This window comes from Meles meles, chromosome 5 (genome assembly GCF_922984935.1).
Source record: "Meles meles chromosome 5, mMelMel3.1 paternal haplotype, whole genome shotgun sequence".
Classification (NCBI taxonomy): Eukaryota; Metazoa; Chordata; class Mammalia; order Carnivora; family Mustelidae; genus Meles; species Meles meles.
In genome coordinates this window covers 10970039-10985989 of record NC_060070.1, presented here as the reverse complement: position 1 = coordinate 10985989, position 15951 = coordinate 10970039, and the positions used below count along the sequence as shown (strand labels likewise).

The window sequence follows — 15951 nt, the reverse complement described above, 5'->3', positions numbered from 1 at the left end:
ACTTACTGAGCACTTGCTGTGTACAGGGCACCGCACTCCCTGAATGCGGCTAACCTTCCCTTAAACGCTTTCAAGTTTCGCAGTTTGGAAGAAGTTGTGGCAATCACGCCGATGGCCCGAATCAAGGCAGAAAGGCCAACATTCTGAAAAATTACATAACTCCTGGGAGAGGCAGTGCTTTTGCACAGATTGCCCAAATATTTTCTTTCTCCGTCGGCTCCCCCCAAGCCTTGGAGGCCAACAGACAACTTTGCTCCCCAGCCCTTCTCCCTCTTTTGTCTGCTCGTCAGACTCGTTTTCCACCTTTGTATCGCTCCTTTTAGACGTGAAAACAAACACGCGAACGGCCGGCTGGCAAGGAGACGGGGCACGAGGGGAAAGTGCAGCCTCCGGTCGCCCCACGCCGCCGCGCTCCGGGCGCCCGCGGAGCCGGCCCAAGCGCCGGGCCGGGTGCCGCCGGGTGCCCGTGAGGCTGCGCCCCGGCGGGCGGGCGCAGGGCCCGGCGGGCGGCGGCCCGCGCCGAGTCCAGTCCGCGTTTTGCGAGTGCACGCGAGTAATCAGAGAGAAGTGGATAATAGTTGCTCGGGCTCGCTCGGCTCCCTCTCATGCCGTGCTGGGCCCGATAGGCTCAGTCAGTCGTGTATTTACCCATATCCGGGTTAGAGAGGAAAAGAGAAAAGTTTCATTTAAACCTGAACTAAAAACTTTCACCATGAAATCACACAGCGGGAACAGGCCCAGACCGTAAGGCGTGCCTCCCGGTTCGGCTCCGGCGGGGCCTGCGGAGGGGGAGGGGGCTCGCTCGATTCCCGTCGGGGCGTGTGGATGCGCACAGGAGGGGCCGCTGACTAAAAAGTGGGTTTTATTGTCTCCCCCCGCCCCCCGCCCGGCCTGGCCACGCCGCGGCGATCATGGCCGCGCGGGCAGCAGCGGCGGCGGCGCGGGCGCGGGCGGGCAGCGGCGAGCGGCGGGCGCCCCCCGGGCCGCGGCCGGCGCCCGGGGCCCGGGACCTGGAGGCGGGGGCGCGCGGCGCGGCGGCGGCGGCACCGGGACCCATGCTGGGGGGCGGCGGCGACGGCGGCGGCCTGAATAATGTGCACCACCACCCCCTGCACCCCCGTCACGAACTGAACATGGCCCATAACGCGAGCACGGCGGCCGCCGCCGCCAGCACGAACAGCGCCAAGAGCGGCGGCTCCGAGGCGGCTCTCAAGGAGGGTGGAAGCGCCGCCGCGCTGTCCTCCTCCTCCTCCGCGGCGGCGTCCTCCTCTTCCTCCTCGTCGGGCCCGGGCTCGGTTATGGAGACGGGGCTGCTCCCCAACCACAAACTGAAAACCGTTGGCGAAGCCCCCGCCGCACCGCCCCACCAGCAGCACCACCACCACCGCCATGCCCACCACCACCACCACCATGCCCACCACCTCCACCACCACCACCACGCACTACAGCAGCAGCTAAACCAGTTCCAGCAGCAGCAGCAGCCGCCGCCGCAGCAGCAGCCGCCGCAGCAGCAGCAGCAGCAACAGCAGCCGCAGCCGCAGCAGCAGCAGCAACAGCAGCAGCAGCAACAACATCCCATTTCCAACAACAACAGCCTCGGCGGCGCGGGCGGCGGCGCAGCTCAGCCGGGTCCCGACATGGAGCAGCCGCAACATGGAGGCGCCAAGGACAGTGCCGCGGGCAGCCAGGCCGACCCCCCGGGCCAGCCTCTGCTGAGCAAGCCGGGCGACGAGGACGACGCGCCGCCCAAGATGGGGGAGCCGGCGGGCGGCCGGTTCGAGCACCCAGGCCTGGGCGCCCTGGGCACGCAGCAGCCGCCGGTCGCCGTGCCCGGGGGCGGCGGCGGCGGCAGCGGCCCGGCCGCCGTCTCGGAGTTTAATAATTACTATGGCAGCGCTGCCCCTGCTAGCGGCGGCCCCGGCGGCCGCACTGGGCCTTGCTTTGATCAACATGGCGGACAACAAAGCCCCGGGATGGGGATGATGCACTCCGCCTCAGCCGCCGCCGGAACCCCCAACAGCATGGACCCCCTGCAGAACTCCCACGAAGGGTACCCCAACAGCCAGTACAACCATTATCCGGGCTACAGCAGGCCCAGCGCGGGCGGCGGCGGCGGCGGCGGCGGCGGAGGAGGAGGAGGAGGAGGAGGAGGCAGCGGAGGAGGAGGAGGAGGAGGAGGAGCAGGAGCGGGAGCTGTGGCGGCGGCGGCCGCGGCGGCGGCGGCAGCAGCAGCAGCAGGAGGCGGCGGCGGCGGCGGCGGCTATGGGGGCTCGTCCTCGGGGTACGGGGTGCTGAGCTCCCCCCGGCAGCAGGGCGGCGGCATGATGATGGGCCCCGGGGGCGGCGGGGCCGCGAGCCTCAGCAAGGCGGCCGCCGGCGCAGCGGCTGGGGGCTTCCAGCGCTTCGCCGGGCAGAACCAGCACCCGTCGGGGGCCACCCCGACCCTCAACCAGCTGCTCACCTCGCCCAGCCCCATGATGAGGAGCTACGGCGGCAGCTACCCCGACTACAGCAGCCCCAGCGCGCCACCGCCGCCGCCGCCGTCGCAGCCCCAGTCCCAGGCGGCGGCGGCGGCGGCGGCGGGGGCGGCGGCGGGCGGCCAGCAGGCGGCCGCGGGCATGGGCTTGGGCAAGGACATGGGCGCCCAGTACGCCGCTGCCAGCCCGGCCTGGGCGGCCGCGCAACAAAGGAGCCACCCGGCGATGAGCCCCGGCACCCCCGGCCCGACCATGGGCAGATCCCAGGTAACCCCCGCGCCGGCCGGGCCTGCTTCCGCCGCGGCGGCCTCGCCGCGCGCCTCCAGCCCTAGTTTCTTTCTTTCCGCGTACTTTTTCTGCGTCTTCTACTGGGGGGGGAGGCGGGGACGAGGCGCCCAAAGCCATTTTAACTCGCGGCTGCCTCCCTCGGAGGCTGGGGAGTGGGGGGCGTCCGACTGCGCGGCCCGGGGGCCTGGGGAAGAGGGTCGCGCCGAGGGCCGGGACGCGCGCTGGGATGGCCGGCCGCCGAACACCCCCGCCTCGCCACCCCACCCCGGGCTGGGAGCCGCGCGTCCGGAGCCGGGGACTGCGCCGCAAGCAAGCGGTGTGGGCGCCGGGGACGGCTCGGGCGGCTTTTGTAACCGAATCGGCGCTCCCGGCCGGTACGGTCTGGGGAGGGATATTGACCCGGTCTTCTCGGTTAGCGCCAACAATAAGCCTTAACTGGGAAAAGAATGAGGAACTTTGTCCTACCTCCTACCACACCGTGTTCCCTCTTAGCCTGCAAGGTGAAGGCAGGAAAAATAGGTTAGCTTTGTGGCAACCGAGTGTGTTTTTCGTAGTTCTTCCCCGGCTATTCAGACATACTCGATGCGAGCTTTGGGTTGGAATATGCTTCGTAGCAAAAATAATCCCCCAATTTACAACGACGTGGAGATAAAATATTCTAAAAGAAATCGATTCATTCCTGGGAATAGCCAGGAAATCCATTATTTGGCTTACGGCTGCTTGAAAGGAGTCACCTTCAACAGATAGGCTATATTAAAGGACCGCATTCCGGTTAAATTGAACTTATTTTGATCATAGATCGGGCATACATTTTATTCAGCAAGTCCAGGAAAATAGCAGACCAGTGAAAATTGATCTTTTTGGGTCGGATTTATTTGAATTTCCTTTAATTTGCTGTCACCCAGGTCCTCCAGCGTTATTAGGAAGTGTCCTGCACTCTTGCTGTTTCTTGCTTGTAGGCTGAGCCTAAAGACTGACTTGATCTCCTTTGCAAGGTTTGGAATTTGAATTGTGGAGGTAAACTGGCTGTAATAGTCTCCAGACAGCTGCCTCTGAGTTGACATCTAATCTGCCATCTGATTGGCTCCCCTCTCACCATTGGGCATTTAGCACTGCTGATGTAAATAGAAGTGCTGAGCAGTACAGTCACAAAAATTCTTGCCACAAATAATAACTGAGCTCTATTACAAGCAGATGTAAGGTTGAATATTATTTAAAGCTTAAGTTATTATGAATCATAGTTATTAATAAGAGGATTAAATACTAAAAACGTTATGCTGGTGTCCAGTACACTGGGCATTTACAGAATCAGATCTTTGACAATCCTGATGTGGACGTGCATCTCTCACGGACTTTGAATGTAGGATGAGGATATGGCAATTGAAAAATAATTAAGCCAAGAATTTTACCAGTTTTTGGATTTGTAAAGCTTTTGTGAAAGTGCCCTTTACAGATTAAACTGTGCAAGAAATGAATTGTCAGCCCACGTAGTTTAAAATTAAAAATTATGGCGTTAAAATTTTCCAGGTTCTGAGATGCAACAGTTTCTTCCAGTGATACTTAATGAGCTTTATAACAAGATTAAAGCTGTATTTCTAGTAATGTGGGTTTTAACAATTCTCATTGTTTTAAGATGTTTGTGGATGAGGAATTTTAGTTAAATTGACGTAATAGTTAAAAATCACAAAGTGAGGAAACTAATTTTGTATGCAACAGTCAGGGAAAAATGGATAGTCTTATGAAATACTAAAAATTATTTTATATTTGCTTCTGTTTGGAAATACAGAAATGCTCTAGGATTTTTTTTTTTTTCTCGATTATTTTGTTCGGTTCGGTGATGTGAGCCTTATTTGAAGTGCTTACACATGTATTAGGGAAACTATCACATGCAAGCTGTGCTGGGTGTGTTTTTCCCAACTAATCTTTCTCTCAGTAGACATCTTAAATGCTGTGAAAGTTTTTAAAATTCTAATTTGTTAGAAAGGAATTAACAGTGGTTGTAATAAATGTTTTTACTCAGCTTATTTATTTTAGGAAGGTGTATTTTAATAACAAGCATATCTTAGAGGAGAGACATGTCAGACTGAATACAGGACTGAATTTAACAAGATAATCATGTGAATCCCTAGCTGAGGACATTAGTGTCCACTACTTTTAAATCTTTAGTTACTGGAGTTTTACTTTTAATGAAAATATATTTTCCTCCTCATGGTAGAATATTTGTGATATCAATTTTTATCTTTGATTCACACAAGTAAAAACACAGAGAAGCCTTGTGTAAATAAACCCATGTAATTAATTTTAAAAACATTTACTTTGTCAGCTTTCTTTTAAAGGGATAGTTTAAAATTCACGTCTTTGTAAACTAGAATGGAAGGGTGATAGAGGCAGATGTATTATGTAGGTCCTTGTTACTTTACAGTATTATTTCTTAATGGTACCAATCATTTTAAGTATTTTATTTTCTTGGAATGAGAGTGAATCCATTATGTCCTCAGTGTGACCCTTGGGAATAGGTTTTTTATTTTTGAGGGGGAAGAAAAATGCCGGGTGTATGACCTAGATTCACAGATTTCTTTTAGGTACTTTGCCGTGTAACGTGTGGAATGTGTCTTTTTTATATTTTTCCTTTTTGGAAGGCTAGTTTTTATTTAGTACTTGTTAGGATGATTATGATAAGAAATAGTTATTTGTCCAAAATATTAAATTACTATGTAATTATAGGCCATAAAGTACTGTTAAATCACGTTGTTAAATGATGAAATTTTCTTGTGGCTTTAGCACATTTAGTTTCATTTTTGATTTTAGGAATGGTTTATATTGGGTGGCAAATGTTTTTATAATTGGAAATAAAATATATGTGTATATTGTATTGGGGGGTCTTTTTAAAGAGTGAAATAAGCCATTTTATGATACAGTTTGTTACTGGGTTTTTGTAAGATAAAGGAGGTAAAGGAGCCTCAAATGGATTATTGAGGTCTCCTCACGGAGCCAGGATTTTATGTCTGCATTTGTGCTCAATTCCATTTATTTTATTTTAGCCTTAGTTTTGTAGAATATAATACAATGTAATTTTTTAAAAAAGCCTTATTTACCATTAAAAGAAGCGACTAGCTGGCTTACAAAGCAGGAAGTTACAGACTGGTTCCTGATTACCTTAAAATTTGTATAAGATACATTATAGCATAACATCATTCCCCACTTCCCCTCCCAATGAAATTTTAGGCTATCTGATGTTGTAAATCTTGTAAAGAAATTATTGTGTCCTAAGTTGATATATTTGCTGAGATATAGCTGGCTGGCTGGCTGGCTGCTCTGTCGTCAGAGAAGGTGGAACTGGCAACTGTGGTTATAGAAAAGGCCTCTCATTTAAAAAAACAAACAAACAAACAAACAAAATATAACAAAAATGTGTAAGAGTTTTCTATTTTCCTAGGTTACCTGGAATGAAATGACACATGGCTTAAATTTTTTTTTTTTTTTTTTTTTGGCATATCCCCATTTCTGTGTACTTACTTTTGACGTTTTTTTTTTTTTAATAACTACTCTTTAAGACAGTTATCACTTAAATTTATGTTTATATTAATACAGAATTGTTAAGTATGTTCTAGGAAACATCATATTCTTACCTTGGGTCTTTAGTGAGAAACCTTAATTCCCCTTTTATCTTTGGTTTTGCTTTTTATCTATATTTAGGAATGAATTTTTGGCAGGGCTTTTTCTACTGTTTCATTTTTCCCCAGCATCATATTGTATCAGAAGTATCACAAGTGTGTTGTGGAGATGGAAATAATCCAAGTCACCCTTAGACACTTATACTAATGTACTTTTCCTCTAAATAGCATGTTCTTTCATTAGGATTGACAGAATAACATCTTCACTCTGGTATGAAAATAGTATTAATTCTGGTTTGAGGACCAGTTCTGAAAATGTAAGACCATGTGGAGGAAGACTCATAAATTTGGTAGTTTTATCAGACACATATTTAAAGAAAACAGGTGTAAGAGAATGGGGTCGAATTTAAGTTCTATTTCTTTTTTTTTTTTTTTTTTTAAGTTCTATTTCTTATTGATGGACTTTATCACTTTATAATTTGGGGCACAGTGTAGCTTAAATGGCTTCAGTAGGATAGATACCAACATGACAGGCAAACTGAAAAGATGATCATTTTGTTTATTTATACCCTGTTTTTTCCTAGGAAGAGAGTAGTTTGATTTAAAATTTGTTGGGGGGGGTCCTCAGAAATTGTATTTATTTTGAAGACTGATTTGGACATGTAAATTTTGGCTGTATTGTATTGGGAACTGTATAAGCATTTGCCCAGTGCCCTAAATTTGGAGGTTTTTCTTATTACAAGAATGGCACTGCTCAGTTAAAGATCTGTGTACTTTGATCCATCACTGAGGAAAAGGAACTAATAATTCACTTGTGTCACTTTCATTTTGGCCTGTGTGTAGATTTGTATATTTGAGGGTTATATTTATATTTGAAAGAACTGTTGTGTATCACTTAAGACAACAGATTTATGGGGGCTCACAAGGAATGTTAATAAAACTCACATTCCTTTTTTTTTTTTTTTGCAGTAATTAGATTTTCAAAATGGTTGTTAAAAATTTTTTATGACATTTTATAATGCTGTTTATACTTATGGGCCACTTCCACATCTAGGCCTCTTTGGAATGGGATAGGTGTTGGTCTCCCGCCTTTTCCAAGGTGTTCTTTCTTCATCAGGAGATTTCGTGCAGACTCTCTGTGGATCTGTGAAGTTGAGCCACGTGCTTACTGTGTGTGTGTGTACGTGTGTGTGTGCATGCATGCGTGTGTGCTGGAGGCCAAGGGATCCCTATTTGAGTTCTCCATGTTTCTGAGGGGTCAAGTAAGAACCAGGCACAACTGCTTATCCCCCAAGGATATATATCATATATCATAGATGTAGAACTATCACGCAGTATTGCTTTCCACAGTTTGGAGGCTATGTATACAAGACTACGTGGCTCTTTTTGGCTTAATTGGGTGATAGAATTCATTTAGATCTAAAAACTTGGTATACGTTAGTGTCTTTTTCTCTTAGCATTTTGGTGGAAAGAAAATGATACAGGGATTGGTACTGAGGTATCCTTAAGTATCCCCTTCTCTTGCCTTGGGCTAACCTAGGAATGAATGGAATCGTTGGTATACGCACACTGGAGTTTTAACCTAAACAGTTCACCCTAATTGAGTGACTGAGTGACTTTATCAGAGTAAAATATGGGCTTCCACAGTAAGTTTTCAGCAAACATGTTCTGTTTTCAAAGGCTTTAACTTGGAGTAATTCTAAGAAAACGATTTCCCTAGATTTACTTATTTGAATAGGATCCAATAGGCCGTTTTCAAACCCACTTCTGAATGGATCAGTGCCAATAATATTAGAAGGCTACTGAGTTTGACAGATGAACTAATGATGAAATTAATTTGTTCCTTGAATGATATTTATTGCTCGGAAAAAGACCAAAGCTCTAAAATCTCAAGCATATCCGGTTTCCCAATAGACACTCTTATTTTAGGTAGGTGGCAGCAGAACCTGGACGAGACCTGTCAGACCAGGCAGTTCTTTTGAATTGAACGAGATGCAGCTTCTCACCATCTTCTGGGGGATGCTCTTCTCAGCATCTCGTTTGGGTCTTGATGAAAGGTGAAACTTGAGAATGAATGAGACAGGTGATTACTTATTAGGTGACTCTGGAAGGGAAGCCATATTCGATGAAATCCAGAAGAAAATCCTAGACCACATTTTTAAAAATACAGGAGGCCAAAAGAATTACATATACTTTTTTTTTATTATGATAAAATATGTGTAACATAAAATTTACCATTTAAACCATTTTTAGGTCTACCCTTCGTTGCCACGAAGTCCACTCATGCTGATGTGCGACCATCACTTCATCCGTTTCCAGAACTTTTCATCTTCCCAACCGAAATAAAAAGTTTCTTCATGTCAGACCTTCATATTGTTAGTTATTAACGTGTATTGGAAGCAAAATAATCTTTCTAGAGCCAGCAGTCTTGCTGCTTCATAGTTTGACGGTAAACCCTTCCTCAGATGTTCCCTCGCAGCACTCATGCTGTGTGTGTGTGTGTGTGTGCGCGCGTGTGCGCGCGTGTGTGTTTATGCCACTACTTCCTTCCACTTCTGTCTTGGGGGTGATCTTCTTCCCAGGTTTGGTCTGTTTGGAAATGTGTTTTGTGTAGGTTGTTTCACTGTCAGGTCATTAAAAGTTTAAAAGCAGCGTTCGGAAGACTTTCTGTTTACAGGTTTGGAATACTTTGTTGAGAGAAACGTGGTACTTGGTTAGATAATAGGACATGAAAATGAACTGTTAGCATGATCATTTCCCTCGTTTGCTTCTCTCATCTTTTGCATGTTAGCCTCTTTTCAGCACTGGTTTTATCTTTCTAATATTAGTGGAAATCATTTACAATGTTAATTTTTTTCCAGTTTTGTGTTAAGTTTTGGGCCATCCCAGCTCCCCAAAGTCTGAGCAAACATCCATGTGATGCTGTGTCTTTTTCCATAGTGTTCTGGGCCCCAAATTTGTGCTCCCCCTTATGTTTTTAATTAGTAGTCCTCTGCAAAATTGCAGAAATTCTTTGTATGTGGAAAAATTCCTAAATTAAGATGATTGGTCTTTTAATTAAATTTAGAGGCAGCTGCAAAAGGATACTTCTTGGATCCTGGCTAGTCTTAGAAACAGGCTATTTTGTGTGTAAAATTTGAAATTGTATTTTAGCGGCCATTGACGCTACTGCGTAGTTAGATCTTTAGACAATCAGTTGTGTACCTTAACACTGAAGTCCACAGAGGACACAGAAATTGAGCTGTGATTTAAGGAAGCAACAGTGATCTCTTACGGGGTAAGCGTTTAGCATTTGTGTATGCTCTGAGGTTTAGGCTAGCTAGGTATCTGCTCCGGGTGATCAGTTGGCAAATGTTCATTGAGCACCCATTTTTGTCATCAGTCACCGGCCACTGCCGGTGGCTGGGGTCTGGGGATCGCTGTTGCCACTCCTGTGCACAGCGGAGGGAGACTTGCTGCCACACCCGGCTCCCCCTGAACCTGGGCCTGGCATGTTGGGCATCGCTGACTTAGAACTGGCTCATTTAAACAAAGTGCAGATCGCAGCCATGTGGGTCAGCAGTCTGTCGGCCTGCTTTTTGGGTGGGAGAGAGTGGATTTTGGCAAAACAAATAATTGTAGATTGTTGTGATATGGTTGATGTGAGCTAGTGACTCTTTCCCTTTTCTACCAATCAATTACGGGCTTAGTGCCACAGCAAAATAAAGATCCCACTACAAAGAATAATAGCTAAAAGAAGAAAAATATAATCACTTTGAAATTTATATAGAATGGTCCTTTTTCTTTTTCTCAGTTTTCTATATTACATAGGCTCTTGGAAAAAAGTTAAAACAGTCTGCTCAGATTTAGGAAGATACTTGGATTGCTGGAGTATTTTTGGTAACTGTTTAGATAATGTATGCTGGCTGAGGAGTAAATTCAGCTACTGCTTCTGGGTCCTGAAATAAACCTTTCAGAAAGCGAGGCATTGATGATTAGTGGAGGCTGTTCCAGAATTCTTAGTGTCTCCTGTTTCTTTTTGTGCTGAGCATCTTAGAAGTTAAACCACTCACTGTACTTCATAGCCTTATTTTGAAATGACTGGTAATTTTAAAATTTGTCTAGAATGTGGCATCTAATTTCTGAAAAATTAAGAAGCAAATTTTAAGATCCCAGGACCATATATTTATATATATCAAGCTCTAACCCATTTTAATATCCTTTAAATTTTCTGCTTTCGGTATGTAATTTTTATAATAAATTCACTTTACCCAATGAATTATAAATGACCTTGGAAATAGAAATGTAGAACATTGCTACTGCCGAGCAAGAATCTGTCTGAAGAAGCAGGCATATTTCTAAGGGGGAGCTGGTATGTTTGTTAGTTTATTTCTGTGATGATGAGGATTTATGAGAGAATGCGAATATATTACAAGAATATATTACAAGGCATTCTGACGTAATGGAAAGATTGTGGGCTTCGAGTTGGTAAGACTTTGATTCACTTGTAGGCTTGAGTGCCCATTTTCTCGGAGATGTGGCGGAGGCTCAGTTTCCTGTCGTGGAATTTTGCCTGCTGAGCAGGGCTGTCACGGAGGTCATGTCTGCAAATCCTGTGCCGTTGTTACGTGGTCCCTCTTTTCCCTCCTGTCTTCCCAGCGTACAGTGAGCCCCGAGTTCCTGTTCTCTGCCCAGCCTTATGGCGCTTCAGGGTGTGGTCGCAGAGAAGCCCCTGCCTCCATCAATTTGGTGACCCCAGTCCCTCCCAGCTGCAAAATCCTCTGCTGCTTTGAATTTTAAAAAATACAGTGCCTAATCAGCTATGCACCGCTGAACATCTTATTAAACTATACTAGATCCTGGACACGTTCAGTGAATATAAACCAAGGCCTATGCAAATACACAGATTTTGTGGATACCACCGCAGTGTCCCTCACAAAATGTAGTTTTGTACAGATTGGGACTCTTGTAAGCAATTGCGTGAATTGGTTTTGATTGACCAGTGGAGCCCGTGGCGGACTGATGTCATTGAGTCTCAGCTGCTGCCTCACAGTGTCCCATCCTTAATATTAATCAGTAAATTCTGAGAATTATTCCTTTCTGGTGCTTTTTAGACCTTTCCACTTTCATGATCTACCCAAGTGACTAACATTTTAGGGGAAGTACTTTTTGCAAAGGAACAAGTTTCAAAAAAATTAAAACTAGGCTTTGGGATTCTGAGGGGTGGACTTCGGTCTCTGATTTCATGGTTAAGTAACTTACTTCTGCATCTGTTTCAACTTCACTGAATATGTGAGTCACACTTGGTCCTTAGCAAGATTATAATTTACATATCAGGGAGGCTTAGGGTTGCTCTGCAGTAGTCAAAGCTGCAGATGTCAAAGCCGAGCATGCCGAGGGCCCATCTCAAATATGTAGGTAGAGAGGAATAGGTTTTTTTTTTTTTTCTTCCTTCCTCTTGTTAATGCTGAGATTTATAAAAGTATCAGGGACAAAATTTAATTCTATTATGAACAAATACTTACTCTGAGCACCACTTGGTGCTTAAGATACAAAGAGTAAATATAACATATGATCCATAATTTTCCCTGGTGAATTATCATAGACTCCTGGAGTTTTACAAAGTGGAAATTAAAATGAATGGCTACATTATTCTCCTGCAGTTCTGTGCAGAAAGACTATATCCCTCAAAGTGCATCATCTGAGAACTGTTGGAAGAGTAGTTGATAATGTATCCAAACTGAAAATTTCCTTATGAATATATTGCACGTCTCCAACAATAGTTTCAAGATAATCTGTTCAGTTAGTGTTTCGTGGTCTTATGTGGAAGGTCACTGTGCTTGCAGATTGTTCTTAGGTACTGTGACATTGATGAGAAAGTGATCTTAATTTGGATTTTGTTTTGGGTGTCTTATAGGGATTTTTCAGCTAAAGCGATGACTTTATAGTGTCATTAACATGAAGGATTTAGAATTTAGTTCATTTGGGGCACTGGGTAGCTCAGTCGTTAAGCATCTGCCTTTGGTTCAGGTCATGATCCTGGGGTCCTGGGATCGAGTCATGCATCAGGCTCCCTGCTCAGTGGGGAGCCTGCTTCTCCCTCTCCTCCTGCCTGTGCTTTCTGTCACACATACACACACACTCTCTCTCTCTCAAATAAATAAATAAATAAAATCTTGTAAAAAAAAAAAAAAAAGAATTCTATTCATTACCTTCACTGTATTGAACAGTCTCCTGTGTGTTAGGGCTTTAGGAGTACAGCAAGAACCAGGGCATCAGGCAGATGTTCGTGGAGAGCCTACTGTGCGCCTCGTATTGTGGTGGATGATGAATTCCTCGGTGACAAGGACATGGACCTTGATGGATTGACAATGCAGTGACTAAGGACTAGTAACTGTGCTACACAATACAGTGTTACTGGTTCAGTGGGAGAAGTCCTGTTGTTAGTGGGACATCCCACAGAGATGAGCTCGAGGTAGGGGGAGAAGTAAGAAGGCTCTGCGCACTAACTAAGGTTGAACAAAGTTGAGACCTGGTTAATGAGCAGATGTTAACTGAGTTAACCAAGTGACGAGGCCTGGAGATGGAAGCAGGGAGGGGCAAGGGCAAGAGCCAGCAGGTTACAGAACCTGGAAGACTGGACGTTGACTACCTGTGTGACCTTGGGCAAGTGCACCTGCCTGAGGTTCGAAGTTACCTTCTGTCCAAAGAGATGGGAAAGAAGACTTAACCCGTGGAATTGTTTCAGGAAGTACACTTGATAGAGAGCCGACATAGTACCTGGCCAGGAAGGGGCTGTTTTCAAAAAGTAACAACAGAGTGTCTTGGGCAAGGAATGAAGATGAGTTAGATGTGGTTCTGTATTAGTTAATTTAACAAGTTAATTTAACAGCCTGCTATTCTTTCCTCTCAGAACAAATGGGTTAACATTTGAAGGTTATTTCTAGTCCAGACAGTTTCAGTTCTTTATTGCCTGATGTGTCTGTATCTTGCCAAGTGTTTAGGGAAAGTGAGTGATGGGGCAGTTGACATTTTAGAAAATTTCATTTTAGAAAAATGTCTACTGTCATTTGCTAGTCTCTTTACAGTCATATTTTTTTAACTGGTAAGGAAAAATAAATTCAGATCGATAATTGGGGTGTTTAATTTCACCATCACCAACATTTAGTGACCTTGGTATTAGGGGCACTTTACCAGATAAAAAGATATCCAGGGAATCTTTGAAAATCGTTACATATTGTGTCCTTCATTGGTCAGCGTAGAGGAATATCCTTATGTTATGCAGTGAATATCGGCGATTACAATAAATAAGATAGTTTGTGGAATATTTTTATTTTACCTACTATCCCATTTAATTAGAAACATGGATTGAGTAATTCTGGCCTCATGAGCATTTTAAATTTTGAATCAAAGGAAATTCGCAGTAGGCAGACAACTTGCAAATTGGTGAAATGGATCTTTTGCTTTTAATTAATTTTCTCCATGTGTTAAAGAAGTAGTTTATTAACTGGTGAAAAGTTTTAAAAATTTTAGTCACATTTGTTATGATTTTGCTGGGTTTGAAAGTCTTCCCTTTCCTGACTTTTGTTGCCAGCCCTTTTCATTTTCATTTGAGCGGAGAGAATGCTCGGGAAGGTGCATGTTACAGCAGGCAGGAGTGTGCTTTGTGAGTCTTGGTTTCTCCCCTTGGTATACGTTATGTGTGGCAAGATTTGGTTTTCCCTCCACTGAGACGTTTGTCAGAAGTATGAGCACTTTAAAGCAGTAGCGTTTTACTTTTATTCAGCAATTAATTAGCGAAGATAGAACGTGAAAAGCAATTTTGTGTTTTTTCTTTTATTGTGCATTAAGTTCCTATAGTTTTCTGTATTGCTTTCCGTATTAACGAGGAGGGAGAGAAGAATGGAGGAGAAGATGAATTTTATTTAAGACAGTTAAGTTCGGGTAACTTAAAGGAATGTGCTTTTTTAGTCTATAACTACCCTTTCCTGGTGTTTCATGGTTCTCTGAAGAAGTAATGCAAAGAAGTTGTAATCAGCTGTTAAGATATTTGAGCCAACTGGTTGTCAATATGTTGAAGTTTTATTCTTGGTGCGTCTAGAAACTTCATATAAATGCATTTTATGAAGAGTGTACCAGCCTGGCTACACTGGTAAAGCTGAAATCTGGATTTGATTTGCATATGTGGTATTTTTTAGGGACTCGCAAAGTTTCACACATGAAATAAACTAGGTAGTGTGTATGGCATCACATGATCAAAATATTTTTCCCCTTACTGCTGCCAGAAGCTATCTGTTGCTTTTCAACAATCTTACTTGTTGGGCATCATGCCAAGATGTTTAAGACAACCCCTTACGTGAGCTGTTCCATTCTTAACCTCTTTGACTGAAGTGCGTGACCTTCACATATGTAGATTAGCCATGTGCTCTGTGAATTGAAACTTGCTGCCTCAGGAAGAAAGGGTTTTTCTTTTTATTCCCCTGGGAATTTGACAGCCATTCATCCCTGACCTGGGCAGAGGTAATGCAAGGAAATTGGATTCAAATGGAACGCGGACAGATAACACAGGGAGGCAGGCAAGCTTTCTACCTCACGGAGGATGAAAATATCCTGCGGTATAGAGGATGTGCTGATGCGAAGGATCTGGAAAGCAACAGCGAGGGAGATAGATAAATGCAGGCGTTTTGGAACAATGTCCTTTTACGAAAGGAAATTGTCATTGTGGGAATTTCTAATTAGCTTTGACTCTACTCTCGCTCTCCCTTTCTAACCCAAGTTTTTGAAATCTATTTGTGCATTTAAAAAAATTTCTTAACACGACTTGAGAATGAAATAACGCTAATATTAGAGGCAAGTGTGGACATACATACATTTAACCTAGAGGGGTTTCTCAAAAGTGGAAGTCATTAGAAAGTTGGAGAGAGGACAGTATCACTCGTATCTAGAGGAATCAGCAAGTTTCTTTGTCTCTACGCGCTACAATTTCGAAGTGAATTGATACAGAGTTTGAGTCACGCGAGAGTTCTGCTGAGTTTTGTAATGATTAATAAAAATAATTAATGAACAGAAATAATGAATTTTTGTATTTTTATTAGACAACTAGTTTTAAAGAATGTTCACCTTTGCTTTGTTGGTAAACATACTTGAAATTAAAGTAAAATTCAGGGTAAATACTAGTCGTGACACTTGATTAGGTTGATATGACAGAGTGTTGAGAAGGAAAGTTCTCATTATCAGAATAATGGGTCTGAAGTGGTACTCCAACTGGTTTCTTAGCAAAAGGACGGGATGATTAGGGCCGCCTCAAATTTATGAGTGCTTTCATGTGGCTTTCAGAGCTGAGCCTTTCCTGTGTACATCAGGGCTTGTGAAATATGGGTCAGGGCATCCGTTATGGGCTCTGTGGGAGGCATCGTTGATACCCAGCCTATTCTGTGCGGTGCGAAAGAGGATGTGTGTGTGGGAACGTGCTTTATGGATGGAGTAGGCTAAGCGGAGTGCGCAGTTATCCCTTGACTTGAGGAAGACTTGTTTCCTTCCATATGCGGACTAATAAAAAGGTTTGGAGAGAGTATCTGGTGGGGATCGCTCAG

General features: G+C 44.6%; 1 protein-coding gene across 10 annotated transcripts in view; it reads left to right on the top strand.

The window, feature by feature from the left end:
* Positions 1–693: 693 nt before the first annotated feature.
* Positions 694–15951, top strand: part of ARID1B (AT-rich interaction domain 1B) — a 440857-nt gene continuing 425599 nt past the window's right edge. For all 10 annotated transcript variants that reach the window (XM_046004238.1, XM_046004242.1, XM_046004240.1 and 7 more), the window contains exon 1: positions 694–2744. In XM_046004238.1, the coding sequence (XP_045860194.1) occupies positions 912–2744 (1833 nt within the window). In that variant the 5' untranslated portion in view covers positions 694–911. The remainder of the gene's footprint in view (positions 2745–15951) is intronic.